Raw genomic sequence first — 24,608 nt, 5'->3', positions numbered from 1 at the left:
ATATACTTTATGATGAAGGACAGACTACATTGTGTCTGTGTATAATGTTACTGAGTTTTTCAAGCAGTCTGCTGGAGAGAGAAAATAGAGAGTGCAGAAGAAGTACGAGCCCTCTGAGACAGCTAAAAAGCTGCATGAATCAATGGGAGGTCCCATGTGTTCGGTGTTGAGCTTTTCTTCTAAGTGGCAAATAGAGCAAAGTCAACATGGTATATATCTACACCTCCCAAGCAATACCTCCAAATGGTGCTAAGCCCCTAAATTGTGAAGCCCTACTGCTTTTTAGACATGGAAATCAGGACTGTCCCAACAAAATCGGGACTATTTGGGGTATGATAAAATGGTGCAGAGTGAATACTTAAGTCCACGCTGTCCCTGAGAACCCAGCAGTGACTAGAATTAATATTGTGATATATGGTGAAATAATATATAATGCATAAGAGACATCAATATATTTAGATATCTGTGAAATATATCCTTATATTTGGTGAGTAGTTCTGCCAAACCTGCCAAAAAGAACAGCATGGTTCTTTTAAAAGTGTTGTGAAGTATGCAAAATGATTAGCCACTCGTTTGAATACAGTCCTTCCGGATCTGATCCATTATGATCAGGTGGGTTTTATCCCAGGTCGTCAAGCCAGAGATAATACCCGTCGAACAATGGATATAATTCAAATAATTAATCAGTGACGTCTCCCAGCCCTGACGCTCTCTTTGGACGCCGAGAAGGCATTCGATCGGATTTCGTGGGACTTCATGTTTCACGCTCTGAAGACGTATAGCTTCTCGGCTGAATACCTGACGGGAGTTTCTGCTCTTTACAAAAGTGTTGTGAAGCGTCATCAGAAACAGCACTGACAAGATCTAGAAGAAAGAGGTTTAAAGTTCATTGCTGCCAAAGCACATAAGGGATTTCTGGCTCCCATCTCATGTACAAGATGGGGCCTTGAGTTATTTTGCCAACCGGCTCCTTTTGGAAAAGTCAGCTATAGAATCAGTTAATGGAAAAGGAAAACTGTCTTGAGTAAGTATAATTTAGACATGGGTGTTCTTACAGTATTCACTTAAGGGTGTGTTTACATCCATATATTCTCCGCTCCAATTTTCACAGGAGAATTGATGAGAGAGGTATACTCAGACAAAGATAATTGTTTTCTATAAGGAGATGCCACCACACATTGGCACAAAACAGAAGACGATAACAGAACAGAAATGGTGGTTTAATGTGTTGGACATGTGAGGTGAGTACTATTATATTACCATGCACCCTGTATATTAAGAGAAAGCAGCATTCCGTGACCTCAACAGGACATCCAGGATATGTGGAACCATAACAACATATCACTGACTGACGGACAGCGAGATGACTGTAGGGACCATTCATTTGATGCCTTGTCAAGTTTAAGGCACTCTGCCAAGGCTCAGACTGAAGATATTCGACCATGGTGTATTGCACCATATGAAATTTCTGTTCAAGTATTGGTATATTATTTGAGTTTACTATGTGGAGCCCTTAGTGTACCAATATTGATACAATTCTATTAAGTGATGTTGCTTTATGGGAACAAAAGACTTCAAATAGGGAAAATGTAAACTCACTACCTCAGTTACTGTTTCCTATGATTACTGGATTACATTGTATCCAAAATGCAAAAGGACTGTCACAATGAATTAATATGAATTAAATTTGCTACTACACAGAAAAGTGTGCATAAAGTAAGGTAGAATCAGCTCTGTAAAATATCCAGTCTAACCAAGTTTTTCTGTCAGAGAGAGGAGAGTTTTGTGCTGCAGGAGAGAGACTTGTTTGAGGCAGCTGCTAAGCTATAGCAAGTAGTGGTGTTCAGCAGGGGGTTCTAGGAGGAAGCACATTGTTAGGAATGGTTAGCACTTTGCGCACCACCACAATTCTCGGCCGCTACAGCTATTGCTAGAGGCCAAATTGACGTGCAGGAGTCACAAGGACGCACTAAATGTATCTGGGAGGTGGATATTTGACAGCTCTCATTCTGACCAGCTTTTAAATAGCAGAGAATGTACCAATTCTGGCTATAGGTTCTGTCTTGTGAGGACACCAGGGTTGGAACTGTAGTTCTCTAGATACCCAGCCCTCTAAGTTCACGGATCACATAAGTAAGGGGGCAAGAAAGAGATAATAATCTTTATATAAAAAAAGTTTACACACAATGTAAATGTAACAGTGCTACCCAAAGAGAAACTTATTCCCCCACCAAATATAACCAAGTGTCAGTAAAAATCACCAACAAAGTCCCCAGCAGGTTACCTCGCAGCTCAGAGTCCTCATGGGCAGAAACTCCAGGCAACAAAGTCAACAAATGACAATCCAAGGTGGGCCAGGAGATCTGATCCGATAGGTGGGTCTGTATATCTTGCTGATTCTGCCTGCTCGGCCAGGTCTCCACCAGCTTGGTAGAACACTGGGTATCAGTCTCCCTACCGATGTAAGCTCACCAATTCCCCAGAATCTGCGAGTGTCTTCTGATGCAATGGTGACAAATCAGTCCGAGAGTTTCTGGCTGAGCAGGTTCCTGGTTTAAACGATCCACTCTGGCCCTGATAGAATACAACTACTCAACATCAGTCCAAGTCCTCTTTCTTCAAAACCCCCCAGCAACAACAACAACCTTTCCCCACCGGCTTTCCCTTTTTGTTCATCCTCAAAATTCCCTCACCCTTGGGCCCTCCCTGCCTCACCCCTGTGCCATGATCCATTTTCATTGGAGGTGGATGAAATCTAGGTGATAACAGGGTTGGAGGTAGAACATGACCTCAGCAGCAGCCCACCTGCTGTTCCCCTGCCATTAAGTCTGGATTGAGACGTGCTGGGACAATGGTCAGTAACTAGTCAAACCCACCTCCTGATTTTCAATAGGGTCCTGAGCTGTTCCATGCTTCATTCTTTCTGTTACTTTGTTTTTCCAATATTATTCTCTCTGTTGTGCCACAGGGTTCCACTGTAGATAAGACTCTACTGCTGCATGCTTAAGGCCTGGGTATCGGTCATTATCGGTCAGTGTGTATAACTCTATGGGAAAACCACGATAGCCTGGTTCTAACAAACATATCTATGTGCAGATCACCCCCAAAGATATATATATATATATATATATATATATATATATAGATATAAAGAGAGAGAGAAAGAGAGAAAGAGAGAGAGAGAGAGAGAGAGAGTCAGGCAGTCCTTAGTGGCTGAACTTTTCATTTATGAGGCAGTAGAAGCACTGATAATCCAATGTAGACAAGACTGGTCAATCAATTATTTGTTTGAAGGCTGCAGTATGTACACTTTAATACAGTAATTCCCAAAATTTCTCAGTTTGAGACACCCTTAGAGTCTCTGTCACAAACGCCCAGCCTGTCTCAGATATAGCAATCTGAACAGCTGGCCCTGACTGGCGTCACCTTAGTCACTTAGCAAAGAATACACCTTTTCTGCCATCACAAAGCATTTATTATGGAGTCCTTACGTTCACCAAAACCACTTATTAAAGTTTCAAACTTAAATTACATACACATGTAGCATGAGCCTCCCTTGGCTACGTAAATTCACAAAGAATCAGAAAGAATACACTAGATTAAATTTATTTCATCTGAAAATGTTTCCAAGGCTTATTTACAAAAAATAATAAAAAAGACATACAATATGTTGCACAAAAGAGTTTCAGAAAATAAAATAGGAAATAAAATCAGATTACTACTAATGAAGTAGACTGGCTGTGTGTGAGGGAGCATAATTTAAAAGGATGGACATTTCAGTCTTGATAGACCCCTCATGAAATACACAATCTGATGTCTAAAGCTGGGTACACACTACAGGGTTTTCGTCCAATAATCGGCTCAACCAGCCGACATACGACCGCTTGTTCGAAAGTTGGATCAGTGTGTGTAGTGACACGATGGTCGAAAGTCTGTCAAAATTGAAGATTGTCGCCTCATTTGGTTGGTCGGACCATTCAATATTTTCGTTATATAGTACTGGTCCAGTACTTTTACCATCATTTCCACCTCTCTTGGGCTCATTGGCTTTGCTCTTTGCTCTTCTTGAGCATCTCCATCCCTCACTTGAACTTTTTCAAAAAATTTTGACCCTTCCAGCACCATCTCTGACTCTGTCTCCTTCTCCATAGCTGCAACACCCACTGACACCTTCTCCTCACTGGCTATCTTCTCACGTTCCTTGGCGCCAGACAGGCTCCTCTGTAATTTTATACACTCAGACATGGGCGTTCGTTTCTGCTGTGGACCAATCAGTGATGATGCCCCCAGAGAATGGAGCATTGTAGGTGATGCCTATTCGTGTATAATAACCTTGTGTATGGAGATTTTGAGCTATAACAGGAAAAGGAAAAGCACTGAGCAATGTAGAGGAGACTGATCACCCATACTTTGTTAGAGCGACTTTGACGCACACTTTAATAGATGAGACAGACTTGTAGCTGCAGTTGCTCAATTACGTCATTGACACTGGATTATAATGAAGAGTAGCATGCATTACAGCAGGGGTTCTCGAGTTTATACTGTTGTATTTTCCGATCTGCAGCTATTATTTAATTTGGTAAAATTTCAGTTTAGTTTATCTTTGTCTCAGTCAGGTAATCTATTAAAAAATCAGTCTAGCCCTGCTGAAGTGGAGCAGATATTAAGGAGTCAAGTTTTCCTTAAAGTGTAAAGGTAAGCACCATTCTGTGGATGGAATTCCCAGGAAAAGTAAAGCTACATGAGTATACCACTATAATCTGCCAATAAATAAATAAATATCTTTAAAAGTAAAAAGACTACAAACTTCTCCCGGACAGATGACTCCAATAAATATATACATTCCCTTCTTTCACTTCCGGCAGCCCTTGGATCCCTCTACATTCACTCTTCCCCTCTCCATTGTGTTTCATCCTGCCTCCCCCTCCTCTTCTCCTCTCTGTTTGTCTTCACTGTTTTAATTGCTTTTTCAATCCCATTAATTCTAAGCTCAGGTACTTAGAGGAGCAATAAATCAGTGAGGAATAGCCATAGCTGTGAGCTCAGGCAGATAGCCATGTACTGCCGGTCATGACATATAGCCATGTCCAAAGAACGCGTAGAACTGGATAGCTGTGGTGGTAGAGGTGGTGGTTTACCTGGCAAATCACAGTGTACAACTAACAGAGAGCAGTGTATAATGGGCGACTTCATCACATATAAACTCTGCAGATAATACTGACAGATTGGAAAATATAAAACTGCATGATAGTGACAGACAGCCTTGTAAAATTGACTAACAGCTGTATATAACTTATATACAGCTATGAATAACCTATGAGCAGATGTGCATAGATAGAAGACAGCTGGTTATAACCTATAGCCAGCTGTCCTTATAACCTACTGGATTGAGCATGTTACTTAGACATCTCTGTACAATTGCAGACATATACAGTATGTATAATTTAAAATCAGGTATTTGCAACTCACAGATAGTCGTGTATAATCCTTCCATACCTCCCAAGTTTTTAAACTAGAGTATTGGGGCAACATCGCATGCACGAGAAGGGGACATGGTCACATGTCATGGGAGGAGTGTCCAGCACCCAGGTGCCCCCAGCCCCCTAAAAACACCCCTTCAAAGCCACACACATCTATAGTATGAGCCAGACAGTACAGTACCTGTATACAGCTATGCAGAGCGGTGAACTGGACATACTTCCCAACTATCCGACCCATGGGACAGAGCCCTCAAATTAGGACTGTCCCACATAAATCGGAATAGTTGGAAGGTATGTATAGACTACAATAGGCATAAAGTTGTATATAATCTATACACATTAGCTTGCAGCTCATAAATAACTTTTAATTTACAGAAAGGAATTTATAACTCATAGATAGTTGTGTGTAATCTACAAATTAGAATTCAGTTTATAATCTACAGACAGGAATTTGCTACTCACAGATCGGTGTGTATAATTTGCAGATGAGATTTACAATCCATAGATAGCTGTGCATAACTACAGCCTACTTGCCTACTCTTCTCAGAAGACGTCCTGGAGAGACCTAAATTTTGTGGAGATCTCCAAGACTTCTGGGAGAGTAGCCTATCTTTCCGGAACTCGCCTCTCCTTATTGTAAGGATGAAGGGACAGGGCCTTGATTTGCATCATCCGGCCTAGCCAAGTGGGTCCTGATGACGCGATTTGCGTCATCATAGTCCAAGCCTGCTGCGTGATGATGTGATCACCCCCCGCACTTGTCCTTTGGTAAGTATGAAATACAGACAGGAAGTTACAACTCATAGATAGCTGTATATAATCTACAACTCACAGATGTGTATATAATAATATAATTAAGGCTTCGAAAGTCAGCAGGCGGACTTCAAGTTCACAGAAGAGACCACAGGTAGTAAGCTGGTGTGGTCGTAAAGTAGAGATAGCAAAAGGAGATAGGATAATAATTGCACATGCACTTGTTTGTTGGCTGTCTTGTCTCTTCACAGCGAGACGTCTCCTCTTCACAGTGAGATGTCTCAAGCATTAGTCGATAAAGAGGTGCCTACTTTACCCACTGCTTACAATGAAGTGAGCTTGCTTGGAGACAGAGGTAGTAGGGAATGGAGAGAGGCGACCATAAGTGACAGTTGGCTTATGGTCCCTTCAGCAAGTGGCACAACTGAGAGACTGCGGATCAGGTAGCAGCACTAACACACTAAGAGATGCACTGTGGGCATTGCTTACATAACATGGGGTAGTAGATGAATGTAGACAACAAACAGAGAAATATTCATCTGCAATAGCTGAACCTCAGACGCACCAAATACAGCAGGCATTCAATGGGAGATGAGGTATGTGTCTGGTGCTACAAACCTGGCACCTGTAGCCGGAGTGCCTTCTGAGGGTCCCATTGGTTACACTGCATTAAGTGGCACAAAAGGTATAGACTCGCTAATGAGGAACATAAGGAAATCAAGGAGTGATGTTGTAGTAGAGGAACGGGGGGAGTAGTGAGCAAACTGGCCCATCCGCATCATGGTTAGATGCGCAATTTCTGAGGGACCCAGTAAGCATGGAAGGTGAAGTCAGGGTAGCATGCACAGGCCCCATGGAAGTAGGTCAGCAAGGATTGCACTGGCAAAGTGGAATATTAAGAGGGAGTCCATCCCCTTTGCTTTCTCTGATGAAGTGGGGTTTAGGGTAATCTGCGCTTTCTATAAGATGGGTTTAAAGAGGAAGTTTTAGATCAGATGTAGATAGGTACCTGGGCACACAAAATGCTTGGGTGTGCTAAAGTAGGTAATACACCTTCTGTTTTCATGGATATGTTTGTAAAAATCAATAAGTACAGTGTTACCACACACACATAATTGTAGCATGAATAGTAAAACTTTTGGTTTGAACATGTAATAAAAAAGGTCACATAAATCATTCAGATGCATAGAGTTCACTTCAATCAAGTTAGATGTGCAGATGAAAATAGATAAGGAATGCAGGTATATAAGGGGAAAGTGTGGATTTAGAATATCTATTCTAAGGATATATGTATTACACATATTATACATACAGCACCAATCACCAGTATATTATACTATCAAACTACCCAGAAATTATCAACCAAATAATCAGATCATGAGAAATGAAAAACCACAACTAACAGATAAATTACTCATAGTTGTACCTAACCCTAAAGTATTTAATACACCCACTTTTGCCGGCTTTTCAACCCCTAATACATATACTCTGAATAGAGGGTTCCCAGTTCTTATTTCTGTGCTTGCCGGTGCTTCTGCGTATCATGCCCACTTACTACTCAACCGAATGCAAAGCATTGCAAATTGAATTTAATGAAAACACTTGCAGTCTCCACAAAAAGGGGTGGGGTATAGTGTTTGCAAATCTCTCCATTCCTTCTGTGGCCCTTGTGTATTTGAACAATTTGTCTGGTCCGTACAGGAATTTATAACTTGCAGACAGCCTTTTACAATAAAAAAAAAACAGGAGTGTTCAACTTATGATCCCTACACATGCTGCAACTCTGACTTTGGTAGTTTTATATCAAACGAGCTACAAATAGCTTTGTGTGGGCTCAAAGAGAAACGGCCGTCCAGAATGATTAGATATTCGGGACTGAAGGAGAATATGGTCAAATTATTACCGTGGTTTGAGTGAATGTAGTCATGCACACAATTTGCAGACAATAATTGGGAACTTGCAGATGTAGGATATTACTCTGCACTCCATAAATATTCCAGATGGACAATACTCTGCATTCCTGAAACATTTCCGAGGAATATTATGTGCAACACGGTGGCTTAGTGGTTAGCACCTCGGCCTCACAGCACTGGGGTCATTTCCAGACCATGGCCTTATCTGTGTGGAGCTTGTATGTTCTCCATGTGTTTGCATGGGTTTCCTCCGGGTGCTCCGGTTTCCCCCCACACACTAGAAACATACTGGTAGGTTAATTGGCTGCTATTAAATTGACCTTAGTCTCTCTCGGTGTGTGTGTGTGTGTGTGTGTGTGTTAGGGAATTTTGACTGTAAGCTCCAATGGGGCAGGGACTGATGTGAGTGTGATCTCTGTACAGCGCTGCGGCATAAGTGTTGCTATATAAATAGCTGTTGATAATAATGTAGGATAGAAATAAGATAATTTTATTTACTTTTTCCATTTAATTTCTTTTTCTTTTTTTACATTTTGCTTTTTATGTAACTCCCCCTTTTCCAGAGTGTCTATGGGGGGAAGGTGTATCTTTCTTATTCTTTAACAAAAAGCAGTTCTCACCGTATTATATTCTGAGCATTGCCTCCACCTTAGCCAGACGTCAGCGTTAGGTAGTGTTCAGTGAATCTGCAACACCAAAGGGAAACTAAGGAACCCTCTGTCCTTCTATTTATGACCTCAGACATCCAAATAAATCACCAGTATTCCAGACTGGTCTTTAAAAGCCACACTGGCATATTTATTGGTGAGGCATGGACCACTAAAGTTTTAATTTCTTTTTCTTATCAAAAATATACTGTACCATGGAAAAGGGTTAATATAGAGGTAGAAACATATATTTGAATGTTCAAATCCTTGATATCAGAGTGACAGGGTTTGTTGATACCTGTTACTTGTTCTCTCTCTCCACTTTCCATCAATATTCAAGCATGCAGTTATTACACTTATTCTGAGAAAGATTAATTGAGACCCAAGCTCTGACAATACCGTCTCATTTTGAAAACCCCCAGACCCCACCAAGCTTCATCATCATCACCATTTATTTATATAGCGCCACCAAGTCCACAGCGCTGTACAGAGAATATCTGTCATTCACATCAGTCCCTGCCCCATTGAAGTGTACACTCTAAATTCCCTAACATAGACACACTAGTGTTAATTTTCTCAGCAGCCAATTAACCTACTAGTATGTTTTTGGAGTAAACCGGAGCACTGGGAGGAAACACACACAAACACGGGGAGAACATACAAACGCCACAAAGATAAGGCTATAATAACTTATGACCCTAGTGCTGTGAGGCAGAAGGGCTAACCACAAAGCCACTGTGCTGCCCAAGCTTCTTCAGAGGCTTGTCTACACTAATTCACATGCTTCCTTTCCTCACACAACCTATTGGACCCTCTTCTGTAAAGCTTTCATTCCTAACTCTCCACAGGGATTGCACTGACTACAGTAGTTAATAATTTGATCACAGCTAAATCTAAAGGCCACTATATGCTTCTAACTCTGGACCTCTCTGCTGCGTTTGACACTGTTAACCACTCAATTGTCATATAAATGCCATGTTCCCTTGGTTTTCAGGACACTATGCTATCCTGGTTCTCATCCTGCTTATTGAACCACTCCTTGAGTCTGCCTCTGAATCCATCTCCTCTCTGCTACCTATATCAGGTGGAGTATCACAGGGCTCTGTCCTAGGCCCTCTCCTCATCTCTATCTATACACTCTATCCTCTATGCAGATGATACCCAAATGTATCTATCCTCTGCTAATCACTCACCATCTGTGTTGGCCCACATTATTTAAAGTCTTTCTGCTGTTTAATTATGGATGTCTTCTCTCCACCTCAAACTAAATCTTTCTAAATCTGAGCTAATAATATTTCCACCAGTCAACAGAAACTATTTGCCTGGCACTTCTATTTTTGTTGACAACATGACAATAAACCCTAGCTCTAAAGCTTGCTGCCTAGGTGTCATCCTTGCCTTAGAAATGTCTGTTACCCACATGTAAGAAACATTTCCAGAAAATGTACATATCTCAAACAAGACACTGCAAATACTTTACTTTGCACTCAGAATTTTTTTAATTAACTATTGCAAATCCCTTTTTACTGGCCTTCCCCTAATCATACTTTAACTCTACAGTCTATTCAAATGTAATATTAAAATGTTCTTCTAAAGCTCTATCAGTCCCAACATTGGTTACCTGTATTTTACAGAATGATTAACGTACAAAATCATTAATAAATATCTACTAACCTGTATCTCTTCCCTTGTCTCAAAACATCTTCCAATTTGATCCCTCCACTCTGCCAAGATCTGTGTCTCTCAACCACACATGATGTGTTTCGGGCTGCACCTACTCTATGGAATTCCCTCCATCATACAATAAGATTTTCCCCATGCCTCCAAACCTTCAGAGTCTGGATACAAACTACAGTGTTTTCAGCTGATTATCGGGCCAACCAACGGCTAAACTACCGTTCGGACAGATATCGTATCAGTGTGTACGCTGCAACTATTATCGTTCCAAAGCACATCATATAGTTCCATTTGATTTTTAAACCGGACTAAAAATGTCGTTCACTGATGGAATAATCTTGTTTCAATTCTGCAGTGTGTTATGCTCTCATGGCCGGCAGTGTCCGTAAGTCTCTGTGGAGTGTGCAGAGTCACAATCTTTTCAGCCGATGGTTATGACAGATGAAGAGCACAGATTTAAATGTAAATCATGTAAAATATGTTTAGTGTGTACACATGAATTGGCATTCTGATCGGGAGATATTTTGTCTAGTGTGTACCCAGCCTAAGGAATGCACTGCAAGGAGGCTGTTAACCTGTACTGTCTGTTAGTCACATAGTGTGAGCGTTGGTGTTCGCTTTGAGACACACCAGTGGAGTGCGAAACTACACTTGCTAATGTTACAAGTGTAGCTGAGGACTAAAGGATGACTCAGTCACACCCAGTGTGAGTAAGTCAGCTGGTGTGACCACAAGTGTGCAGTGGCAGAAAAGTGAAAGACAGTCCCATTACGAGGCAATGTCAGCTCTTGTGCCAAGTAACTGCACTGCCTAAAGTAACTAAATGAACTGTGTTGGACTGTGAAGTTAGGAGATGTAGATAACGTTCAATCTTATTTATATATGGTCTGGTGTGCATTTATTACAACACTGCTAATGTACAGCACTACACTTTTTAAAGCTGTCTGTGCTGCTAAACCTATTTTCTAGGAACCTGAGGTGAGGGAGATTGAGCTAGGACCTTGTGGCAGAGCTAAAGGTACTTTAGAGGTAGGTGTTATTCAGTGAAGACACCTACATCCCGCAAGCAAGTGGTGACCAAATAATGCCCAACAAGGCAGTTTGATTTGCAGCACCCCAAAAGCACAAAGCTCAAGGCAAAGCAAGGCAGCGTTACAGTAAACCCAACTGAAGAAATATTTTTGGGACATCATCTTTGACCATATCTAGATGTTTGCACCCACAAATGAACTTTATAGGTAAAATACCTCACCGAAAATACTACAAAAAGCATTCTTGAGAGTGTTCAAAGTGCAGCTATTACAGAAATACTCCACCAAAAGGTTAAAAAGTGAGGAATTCAATAGCACCTTTGTGTTGTGGAGGACTATGCACCACTGTACACATAGAGGATGCAATCAACTGGGAGTCACCCCACATCTGCGCCAGTGACTAAGTATCCCTACTGTTAGATGGGAGCAACAGAGAGGGTCACTGTTGACTGTTTGTAGCAACTGTATACATCTTGCCTCCAAAGATATGGGGGGACCAATGACATTTGCTTACTAAAAGGACTTCAACGCCAGGTTACTTTGGAGAACTTTATGCATGCCACTTCCACATGTTAAGAAAAGTGAAAGTGGAGAGTCATCCTAAAAAAGAACAATTTGTGGAACAAAGGCTCAGAAGGAGTCATTAACTAATTAACTATCTAACTAGGCCCTGAAGCCGTGGTCTAGCCAAGATGAAGCAAGTACTGAGCTTACTGAAAATGTACATGCCGGTGAGTGGAGAGGAGTCAACCCCAGAAAACACCAAAAATAAAACGTCAGACAGAGTGGAGTCTAGAAAGAGCCTGGAAAGAGCTCTCTGGAGAGGTCTTGAAGCTCTTGCCACACCTGAGAAAGCAGAAAGTGGAGGTTGAAAATAAAGAACTACAGATATAGTTCACAGCTAAGTAAAGTACCGGTAGTGTGAGAATGGGTCATGTTTAAAAGCAAAGCCCGTATTGGCCACTTATGACAAGATCCACTAATGGCCACCAATGACTAAGCAGTAGGGTTTAAGAAGCGCCCCATTGGAAAAGGAAGCAAAGGAGACCCTGGTATTTGGGACATGGTTTACATTGGCTTTCCCAAGACTTGTATCTACTCCATAGCATATGCCACTTGAGAGAATAGCAAGAGTAAGGGGGAGGATCCAGCCTTTTGCATTGAAGGGAAGAGAAAAATCTAACATTGCCCAATTCGGAGGACTACCACGTTAAGGACATGACATATTCTGGGGGACTGCTCTATTGATTGGATGGAAACAACCCATCTGCAATATATATGGAGGACTCTCAGGACCTAGAGACTAAGGAAGGGGAAAGTGAAATACTCCCCTGGCCCAAGTGGAACCAAGATCAAGATGCTGCACCAAAGCCAGTACAACACGTGGTCTTCTCTGGTCTGAGTTGAAAAACAGAGTTGTTGCTAACTGCTTTGTATTGCTCTGCAGCAGTGCATTAATCTCTGAAGATCAGAACATAGTTATGGGCACTGCAGCACTGAGAAACAGAGAGAGGGGTACTGCTTTTTTCTTTAGGGAACAGGATATCTTGTGGGGTGATTACCCTAAAGACCCTCCAGGAGATTCCTGAAATGTATTATGCTAATTATGGAAAGATTGTATTGCTCCTTGAGTATAAGCGAGAGCGTAACAAGCCTTGTGACATGCAAGTGAGTGCAAATAACCTGTGTCAAGGATATATGTCAGCTCTTGTACCAAATAAGTGCACTGCCTATAATCATCACCATTCATTTAAATAGCGCCAGCAAATTCTGTAGCGCTTTACAATTGAAAACAAACACACTAATAAAACTATACAGGGTACAACGGACAGAGAGGTAAGAAGGCCCTGCTCACAAGCTTACAATCTATGGACCTATAGTAACTAAGTTAACGGAGTATGAGTGTGAAGATGGAAGTGTAAATAAAGTCCCACCTAATTTATTTACAGCAGGAGAAATAATCTGGCACCCATTTAATATAATACTAGTAACTGTATACCCCTACACTTACTTGCCTAAAATTACACAAACTTTATTTTTTTACTAAGGGGCCTAATTAAGCCAAAAATCATGCCAAGCCAAAATTAAGTTATGGGATTATTTATCATTAGTCTGGTGTAGGAGATTTTTCCTGCATTCGGCACAGTTACCGTGGAATACTGCAGTCTCGATTATTCTCAATGGGCACTATGGTCTGGATCTATTAACTGAGCTCTGAAAGGGATCGCTTTTCTGGTCGTGTCCCCGATTGTCAGCGCCATCTGAAGATGGTGTCAGCTGTTCTAATCTATTGGAAGAGCATTGCAGGAGAGGGATCTTCGGCAGGCTTCATGTTCCTCGCCTCCCTTCACTAACTAAACTGACTCTGTGCATGTGCAATATCGACTGGGTCAGAACCTGGAGCTGTCACTATTATATAGTCATCGCCGGGACAGCCTCTTATCGGATGCGTTGTCCCAGGATAAATTTCTAATAAATAGAAACAAAACTTCATCCCTTATTGCTGCAAAAAGCATCGATAAGGGATGATAATTTGATAATTTATGTGTACAGCGGCGGCCTCCAAAGTGTGCGCCGCGGCTCCCAGGGGTGCCGCGGCGCTGTCACTGGGGTGCCGCAGGCCATCCATAAAAGAAAAAAGAGAGAACACAGAAACTTACCAATCCGTGCGGCGCCGGGACCCAGCAGACTCCTCTCTCCCGCAGCAGCTGTCACTGACGTCGATATTCAGTGACAGCTGCGGGAGAGAGGAGTCTGCTGGGTCCCAGCGCCGCGCGGATTGGTAAGTTTCTGTGTTCTTTTTTTTTTTTCATGGATGGCGCGGGGCAGAGTGAAAAGGATCGTGACAGCGGGGCAGCGGAGGACAGTGTGACAGCGGGGCAGCGGAGGACAGTGTGACATCGGGGCAGCGGAGGACAGTGTGACAGCGGGGCAGCGGAGGACAGTGTGACAGCGGGGCAGCGGAGGACAGTGTGACAGCGGGGCAGCGGAGGACAGTGTGACAGCGGGGCAGCGGAGGACAGTGTGACAGCGGGGCAGCGGAGGACAGTGTGACAGCGGGGCAGCGGAGGACAGTGTGACAGCGGGGCAGCGGAGGACAGTGAGACAGCGGGGCAGCGGAGGACAGTGCGACAGCGGGGCAGCGGAGGACAGTGCGACAGCGGGGCAGCGGAGGACAGTGCGACAGCGGGGCAGAGGAGGACAGTGCGACAGCGGGGCAAAGGAGGACAGTGTGACAGCGGGGCAGCGGAGGACAGTGTGACAGCGGGGCAGAGGAGGATAGTGCGACAGCGGGGCAGCGGAGGACAGTGTGACAGCGGGGCAGAGGAGGACAGTGTGACAGCGGGGCAGAGGAGGACAGTGTAACAGCGGGGAAGCGGAGGACAGTGTGACAGCGGGGCAGCGGAGAACAGTGTGACAGCGGGGCAGAGGAGGACAATGTGACAGCGGAGGGGGACAGTGTGCAGCAGAGGGGGACAGTGGGGCTGCAGAGGGGGCAGCGTGACAGGGGGCTGCAGAGGGGGCAGCGTGACAGAGGGCTGCAGAGGGGGCAGCGTGCCTGGGGGCAGAGTGCCTGGATGTAGAGGGGGGCAGCGTGCCTGGGGGCAGCGTGACAGAGGACTGCAGAGGGGGCAGAGTGACAGGGGGCAGCAGAGGGCGGCAGCGTGACAGAGGGCTGCAGAGGGGGCAGCGTGAGAGAGGGCAGAGGAGGGCGACAGCGTGACAGGGCAGAGGAGGGGGACAGCATGGCAGAGGAGGGGGACAGCGTGACAGAGGGCAGAGGAGGGGGACAGCGTAAGAGAGGGGAGAGGAGGGGGACAGCGTGAGAGAGGGCAGAGGAGGGGGACAGCGTGAGAGAGGGCAGAGGAGGGGGACAGCGTGAGAGAGGGCAGAGGAGGGGGACAGCGTGAGAGAGGGCAGAGGAAGGGGACAGCGTGAGAGAGGGCAGAGGAGGGGGGCATCGTGAGAGAGGGCAGAGGAGGGGGACAGCGTGACAGAGGGCAGAGGAGGGGGACAGCGTGAGAGAGGGCAGAGGAGGGGGACAGCGTGAGAGAGGGCAGAGGAGGGGGACAGCGTGAGAGAGGGCAGAGGAGGGGACAGCGTGACATAGGGCAGAGGAGGGAACAGCGTGACAGAGGGCAGAGGAGGGGACAGCGTGGCAGAGAGGGCAGAGTGCCTGGATGCAGAGGGGGCAGAGTGCCTGGATGCAGAGGGGGCAGAGTGCCTGGATGCAGAGGGGGCATTTTTGCATACAACTAAATAAGTATTTTTGTCGTGACCTAAATACATATTACAATTTTTTGACCCAACTACTTCTAAAACAGGACTGCTCAGTAATTATTTTGGAGGGGTGCCTTGAAAAAATTTGGAGACACTAAGGGTGCTGCGAACTGCAAAAGTTTGGGAACCACTGGTGTACAGTTTGCGGTGAGTCATAAATAGACCCCCAAATTAGCATGTCCAGGGATACTTGCTTGTCACTTAGCTCACAGGAACCTGAGCATAGAGAGACTGAGCTAGAACCGGGTGGCAGACCTTAAGGTAGCCATGTTCTATAGACAATAAAACACAATTTAGAGATGGCTGTGTATAAACTACAGCAGGGGCGCAACTATACCATAGCAACGTTTTCTAAGAGACCCCATATGACACAAATGGACGAACAAAACATAAAACCCCACATATAAACAGGTAGCTTTGACAGCAGGTGGTGGACCTCCTCACCCATTGGCCTAACAGCTGCACAGCCTGCTACTTTGGTAGTAAAGCCTGTGATCAGTGGCAGAACCACCAATGATGCGGTGCTCCGGGGCCCATGGAGATAATGGGGGGTCGCTGCACTAGGAAGTAGCAAGCTGTGGGCCCCGGTTCCCTCCTCTTAACTTCCCTGCACCGGGGCCCACAGCTTGCTAGCTTTGCCTCTGCCTGTGTGCTACAGATAATAAAATACAACTTGCAGAAAGCCATGTACAGTCTACAGACAAATACAGATAGCTGTGTACAATCTGCATTCATAAAATACAACTCGGAGATAGCAGTATATAATCTAAACACAGTCTATGTATGATCTAAAGAAAGGAACATATAATTTACAGATGGCTGTGTATACTTTACAGATAATAAAATAAAATATGCAGATTTCTGTATGCAATCTCCAGACAATAAAATAAAACATCCAGATAGCCATGTACAATCTACAGCTAATAAAATACAATTTGCAATTAATAGGCAATTTTATGCCTAGTGCACCCACATGGTCACCAACAGCAAATAAATACCTGTACTCTCTACATGCATTTTTGTATAGTCTATAGTCTTGTATAGTTCAAACTGCCATGTATTAATTTATAGAAAGTCACCATATTATGAAAAAATGTGTGTTTGTAACTTTGGTACCACTAAAATATATGCCGTTTTATGATTCTCACCATTAATAATTCACAGGCACTGCTTCATAACATAGACCCAAGAGTCTTTTACAGACAGCTGTTTATAGACATTTGCCACTGTGTATAATTTAAATTTTTTATTTTATAACCTACAGAAATTTCTGTATAACCTACAGACTGTGGTGTATAGACTACATAATGCTTTGTATACCCTGCGGCAGGAGCATATAGCCCGCAGGCAGCTGTGTACAACCTACAGATAGCACTCTATATCCAACAGACAGCTGTGAATATTTTAAACAAAATGCAGCTAATGTTAAATGCATCCTACAGTACAGACAAGAATGAATAAGTTATATACAGAGGTGCCTGACCTAGGACATACATCAGCTGTGCATATGGGCTAAAGTGTAAGAGGAACGTAAAAGTGAATACTGAAAAATAAAAATAACCCAGCTAATAAAAAAAATAGACTAAAATACATATATCACACTCTATATTGGCTGCTCTAAAGTGCAGGAGAAAATCGTTACTAATGATGTAGAGCTATTTAAAAGTAGAAGTATTTACCGCTGTGCCGACTTGTGTGTTCTTTATGTTAATGAGGCTTGAAGCGGGTGTGCCTTAATTTAGCCTCCGTCATTAGTGTAATTACCACTAATAGTAATTACAACCATTTGTATCAAACTTAAGTATGAAAACTACCGCTATTACAAGGTGAAGAAATAAGCTATTTTTAAAATGTTGTGATACACTGTTTAAATGTAATTAACAACGATTTAAGTTACACACATACATATTTTTCCCCATTTACAAAATGCAATATGCATATAGCACAAAAAGTGACAGATGATGTGTTCAACATGGTTGTATTTTGGAAGTTGCAAAGAACTGATGATACAAAATTGCAGTATACTGTCTTGACCATACTGCTTTAGGGCACATAGGACATACTTGGCAACTCTCCCGGAATGTTCGGAAGACTCCCGAAATCCGGGTCAGTCTCTTGGAAGAGCAGGCAAGCTTCCCTCATACGGCAAATACCTGGCCAAAATAATGCAATTTGTGGTGAATCGCGTCATTTTGTCCATGTCCCCCCGCATCAAAACATCATTTTCTACGTGGTGGGCGGGGCCACAATGACACAATTGACCGCGCCCTGCCCCCTCCCTCTAGTCACATCCCCTGTCCGGGATCTCTCGAACTTCAGTGCCTAAAAGTAGGCAAGTATGACATAGCCCAACCCTGGTATTTAAACAATAAAATAGATAATGTCTGTACCAACTTGGAGGAATCTTCATTCTCCACGGGCGCCTCCACAGAAGTGGTGCAATCATGGATTTTCAATGGGGAAACTGTGCATATACAACAAGCTTGGTACATTGTAGAGCTCATTGGAAAGCAGTGTGCTATAAAGCTTAAATTAGATGCCCACTCATACTGTTTTCATATCGCCCCAATCAATAAGATGATGATTTGCGAACAATTATATTTCTCCTCTGGTAATGCTTGAAAAACACCACTTGTTATTTACAATTAGGGGTTGTGGCTGTTGTTCAGGGATATATTTACAAGGGAGAAATGCCTTATTGCTGCCGAAAACTGGGGAAGCCTATTTAACAAGGATTACAGATGTACATGTAGCACTGCAATCCTTCTTCTGATCATCTGGATGGTGAAAACAGAAGAAAATGAAGAAAAAACGATTATTTGATATTTGTACCCTCTTTTTTTTTTTACTACTAAGTGGAACTGAAAGCTCAAGTCTGGGTTTTTAGTTCCACTGTACATGTGTGAAATTGCAACAAGAACAGATTATTTTACCAATGATATAAGAGGCAACAAAAAAAATTGTTGATATCACCGCTAAATGGGCCCTTCAATGACATAACCTCAACATGTACAGCACTGCGGAATTAGTGGCGCTGTAAAAATAAATGGTGATGATGATGATATCCTAAAATAATCACGTAACAATGCCATCATAGACTACCCCAGATTTTCCCAGTGATCAAAAAACCCTCTTTAAATGTAGATTTACCAGCACAGCTTCATGCTTCATTCTCATGCAGTGAGGGTAACTAGCCGTCGTTGGGCTTCATAGCAGCTTGGCTTTCAGGGGATGTATCTACTCAATGCTGAAGGGCCCATGCTATGCTCTTCTGAACAGGCATGGGAGCCGGCAGCAGATTAGGAAGAGCAGAGCAGGGGGCCTCTAAGCGGATGGTCACAAATCGCAGGGGTCCATAGTGGCTGCAATGAATCATAGAGGCTGCACAGACCCATAGTGGCTGCAGGGGCCTATTGTGGCTGCAGGGGCCCATAGTGGCTGCAGGGGCCCATAGTGGCTGCAGGGGCCCATTGTTGATGCATTGGCTGCCACTGGTAGTTATGAGCTGCTGAATCCTTAAAGAAACATTTATCCAAAGTCTGTATTATTCCTTACTATAGATAATAGGAAGTATAGGCGCTTTCCAATCCAGGCAGAAATCACATTATGGTGAAAGACAAACAAATAGTTGTTTATTCCAAATGCATTAAAGAAGAGCAGTAACCTGTGTACTTCTGAATGCAAGTCAGAACCTTTACTTTATTGAACCATCTGGATCAGTGCTGAGATGGCGGTTATCTCTCCCTGACAGATTCTTTGCCCCCTAGCTACAGCTAAGTTTGGCGTGTCCTTATGATTCTACAAGTTCCAGCAAAATTGAGGTCAAAATAGGACAATATCTTCATGCATTTGCCATCCTTTAACCTCTGGATATGAGAGACACAGACTAATGATTTTGTCCCTAGTTAACGTTTCACACAATGTCAATAATGCTGTTATGTGTATAATGTATGCATCCAGATATACTTCCTGATAACGCCTAAGCACCATATGTTTCCATTACTTCTTCTGTTCCATTGCAATTATATCATCTCTTTATTATGATGAACCTTGATGTACAACTCTGCTAGTTTTCAAAACACTGATTTAAGTTGTCATGTATTGAACAATGGTATAGTTCCTAAGATCGGGATCATTTTCATAAATCTAATTTGTGGTTTTCTGGGATAATGATACCTTTAAAGTAATTATACACAGTTTCCCACAGTGTTTAAATAAGCCTCGTGGTAAGATAAACAATACATAGGGTCAATCTGCCACCTCTTCAATCCTCCTGCTGTGGCACAGCTCCTTTTGTCCTGCAATCCAGGTCTGGCAGCAGGGAGTATTATGGGAACTGGAAAAGCCTGGCTCTCATAGCAAAGTTATGAAGGGGGCCAACCCCTTTCAGTACCATACTAATTTACCTTATCTACCATCCAACTATCCTCTGCTGGCTTGTAGGATTGCATAGTGGGGACTTCTCCCAGCTGCCAAAGAGGAGCTAGAAGCAATTGTCTCCCTCGCTCTGCTGCCTGTCAGAACAGCATTTGGGCACCCGGAATATAAATTGGAGCGTTACTTCCTTTGCTAGCTGGAAATACAGACGTAGGGTCCTGAGTGACAGACCGAGCGCCTGAACATCAATCTGAAATGAATGTGGTGTATGGGAAGCAAGAATTGTCAGCTCCTGTTTGATACGTAGCAGAAGTCACTGTCATTGGACAGACAGTGTGATATTATAAGTCGATGGGGGACAGCTGATTAATTAAACTGAGCCTTACCGGGCCACTCAAGCTTACCTCACAGCCTGGCCCCATACATATGATATATAACATGAGAAGAAATGTACAAAAAGCCATATATTATATAGTGCATTGCTACCAATTGCGCCTAAATTCCAGGGGCAGAGCCATGTTCCAGAGTTAAGTTGTTGCCTATACAAACGGCCCTGCTTTTTAAGTGGTTTTTGCAGGTCTCACCATCTGCTCCAAATGTATGATGTATAAGCTGAGATCACTGAAAGATGAACAACTACACAACTATAGAAATTTAGGAGTCTATGCATCAAGCTAAAAGTTACTTACAAGGGCCCTGATTCATTAAGGATCTTAACTTAAGAAACTTCTTATTTAAGTCTCCTGGACAAAACCATGTTACAATGCAAGGGGTGAAAATTAGTTTTCTGTTTTGCACATACGTTAAATACTGCCTGTTTTTTCATGTAGCACACAAATACTTGATAGCTTATTTGTACACTGAAATTTAAAGTTGATATTTGTGTGCTACATGAGAAAACAGTCAGTATTTAACTTATGTGCAAAACAGAAAACTAGTTTTCACCCCTTGCATTGTAACATGGTTTTGTCCAGGAGACTGAAATAAAAAGTTCTTTAAGTTAAGATCCTTAATGAATGAGGCCCAAGATGCGGAAACGACTGTTTCTGCATCTTCTAAGTATGTAAGCTATTCATCACATGACTAACGGAGGAGATATCGCAGAAATCTCCTCCGTTGAGTCAAATAACATGCATCATCGTAGTCCCATGACTAGCCAATGGGACTGCGATCTGCAGGCTATGCATCAAGCTCTGAAGGGAATCATTTTTCAGAATTTTGCCTCCGCAGCTAACGCCATCCTCAGATGGTGTTAGAATTAGAAAGAAGGATCTTACCTTCAAATTTAACCTCGCTGCAGGACCCCTCCCCTGTCAGCGGCTAAACTCCTGCTCTCTTTCCTGTTTATTCATTTGCGGGAAGCAGAGAGGAGCTAATGAAATTAGCCTGAATGAAAATCTGCACTATAATAAGTAAATAAAAGTATATACAATTATAATAAGTGAATAAAAGTATAAAAATGTAGTAATTAAATCTAATTATTAAATTATCTGTAGCTAAGTAACATTGGTAAATGTGATGGTAAGATAACATTCATTTTATATGTATGATTATATGATAATGTACCAAAGTGTTGGCGCATTCCTTATATTTCCTTCCCCCCTTATCATTAATATGTAATAGATGTAATAGTGCAATTTATGTATAACTTATTGATATATAGATTTGTATATAGGTACATATGTAGTTGTTAAGGTGTGTGTATATAATAGATCTATATATATATATATATATATATATATATATATATATTTCAATATTTTTGTGATGGATATTATTGTAATACATGACTTCATATTTTCTTTATATTTTACTGCCTGATGGGGGGATTAGTAGTGTCACATGGCTGGACCTTTGCCGGCGGATATTGCGAGATGCAGTGTGCGCAACCTCCTCCTTAATCGTGGAGGAGGTTGCGCAGGTGCCAACACGGAAAGACTGAGGGATCCTGCATTTGGGCGGAACTTGAATATGTAGCGCAGCGTTACGCTGCGTTACATATTGAAAGATTCCGCATCCCCACTAACACTAATGATGCATAGACCCCGTAGTGTCCACTTACCATGTGATATCTGTGACTGGGTTGTGTGACTTGTTCAGTTATTGGCATTTGAAGTAGAGTATTTTTCACATTACATGCACCGTGACTATAATCAGAACTGGATCAATACAATAAAGTATTTAACATGGGTATTTCTAAATAAAGGGCCCATGTTGCTCCAACCTAATTTAGGACGCTCCATAGCAGTTAGGCAGTAGAATTTGAACTACAAACATGTATTTATAAATGGCCTATGTCATGTAGATGACAGTAAATGAAGGCCGGATGGATGCCTTATTTATTTGCCTTCTATATAAGCTGCAGTTGGAAATACCACTGACAGCTTGCATTGTATATTGCTGTTAGCTGCATGTAGGAAATGTAAAGTGTCTCACAGGGAGCAGAAGACAAACAAACACAGACTTACCTCCTCCTCCTCCCAGGAGAGAACTGTTTGCTAAAAGAGAAAGCAAAGGAGAGCAAGGGTGGGTGAGGGATGGGGTGGAAGAAGGAAAGAAAGGGAGAGAAAGAAGAAAAGAGAATTATTATTAGATACTTGCAGAAATAAACACATGAAACTGACAAAAAAAACCTTATTTTTATTTAACATGAGATCGTAATCTGTTTCCTGCCCCGGGGAACAGGAGCTCTCAGTAATCTAAAGCGTTGATGACCAAGTAACAGCTGCAGGGCTTGTTCACACATAGGTGCTGGGAAAAGGTATACAAATGTATAAAACACACTGTAAACATAATTCTGTGCTTTGAATGCATTTTCCATGCGCTTTTACTAATACAATATATTGTATCGGCAGTATGCACTAATGTAATTAGGGTGCGCTGTATTCCAAAATTTAAAACTTAAGAATGCAAGAGTGGGAATGACCCCATTAACTATTAAATGTCCTATTTTACTTTGCTTTGCATTATTTTATTAATGTATGAAAAATGTGTAAAATGTAGATGGGGGGGGGGGGGGGAGCTCTAAAGCATTATTAAGAGACTTATGAAATCTTTTCCCTGCATCCATTTCTCTCTCCTCGTCTATGCGCAGCCCCTCTTCCTCCAGAGTGTCTGGGGTATAATTAGTGTGGGATCCCTTATTCCCAACACTGGAGGGCACATTGTTTGTTAGATGAATACAGAGGGCTAAGTAAGATAAAGTGCCAAGGGAAGGAGGGATTACCAGCAAGATGAAAAAGTGGGTTGTTAGATTCCCCAGCTGATTGAATAGTTTTCCGGCTATAAAATGTTACAAAAATATATATTATATACATATATTAGATCAAATAGACCTGCAGCACCTGCACTACAGAGCTCACAACGTAATAGAATGCTTAGGGAATTACATGCTCATAAAATGTATCTTTATTCTTACATAATACATGCATAATAGTAAATACAGTGATCAGCGTATACATTACTGGGCTCCATGACAAAGGTATGAAAGTACCCACATGACATCTCCAATAGATACTCTAAAAGTGCCCATAGATGATGTGATCTCTCAGGATAAATGGTCCATTTTAGACCTAGTTGGCCACAAATTGCAGCATGCATGGGTCCAAATAGACTGCAGATCCCAGTAAACACCATATGGGGCACCGTCAGTTGTTGATTGGGACAAAAGGTGAAAGCAATCAGATGATTATCATATTTGATCATAAATGTCTGTCCACATCAATGGAGGCTTGATGGTGCATACACTGTACGGCTAAATCTGACAGAGATCCAGAGCGCACGGTGGTCAGACCTAGTGGTGAGACCGAGTAGGTCTAGGCTACAAAGGAGACTTTGTGAGCTAATTGGCTGCATTATATTGTGGCTCAAAACCACATGATTCTTCTTGAGAAAATTTAAAGTCATTGACCCCAAGGGAACATTCTACACCAGTGGTCAGAGAACAGGTGTAAATTACCCCAAATGAGGTAAAAATAAAATTCCTGGGGGTAATGCTGCCGATGCACATGCTGTCAGTTGGATTGAAGACCCCTTTAAATGTGAAATTGCTGTTGTACCAGAAGTGCCTCAAGGGTTGGCAGAGGCACTTCTTGAGCTTCGATGCAATAATGAAGCACGTATTACATTTGGAAACAAAGCAGATCTGTCATATTTTTGGATTTCAACAGCTGCAGAGGCATCAAAATTGCACATGAGGAGGCAGTCAAAAAGTTGCTGCTTTTGCAACAACCTACCTTAATAATAGCCAACATATAAAGTTTATAATGACCAAGTGGTCCACAAAACAAATTACATTACAAATGTTGTAGGGTATATTATACACTTCTATATAACTTAGAAGGTTGATGTACAGGAACCTTTGATGCTGTCCATCAAGGAGCTATCTCACAATACTAGAGCGAGAGTCCTGGCCATCTCCCAGTCTGTTACTGAATCTTATTAAAATAA

The 24,608-nt window shown here is 42.5% G+C and overlaps 1 protein-coding gene across 2 annotated transcripts in view; it reads right to left on the bottom strand.

The window, feature by feature from the left end:
• Positions 1-24,608, bottom strand: part of MACROD1 (mono-ADP ribosylhydrolase 1) — a 505,697-nt gene that overhangs the window by 40,610 nt on the left and 440,479 nt on the right. For both annotated transcript variants that reach the window (XM_075187698.1, XM_075187697.1), the window contains exon 4: positions 22,628-22,657. In XM_075187698.1, the coding sequence (XP_075043799.1) occupies positions 22,628-22,657 (30 nt within the window). The remainder of the gene's footprint in view (positions 1-22,627; positions 22,658-24,608) is intronic.

Source organism: Mixophyes fleayi, chromosome 10 (assembly GCF_038048845.1).
Source record: "Mixophyes fleayi isolate aMixFle1 chromosome 10, aMixFle1.hap1, whole genome shotgun sequence".
NCBI classification, from domain to species: Eukaryota; Metazoa; Chordata; class Amphibia; order Anura; family Limnodynastidae; genus Mixophyes; species Mixophyes fleayi.
Note: the sequence above shows the minus strand (reverse complement) of the source record. Positions and strands in the feature narration are given on the sequence as shown.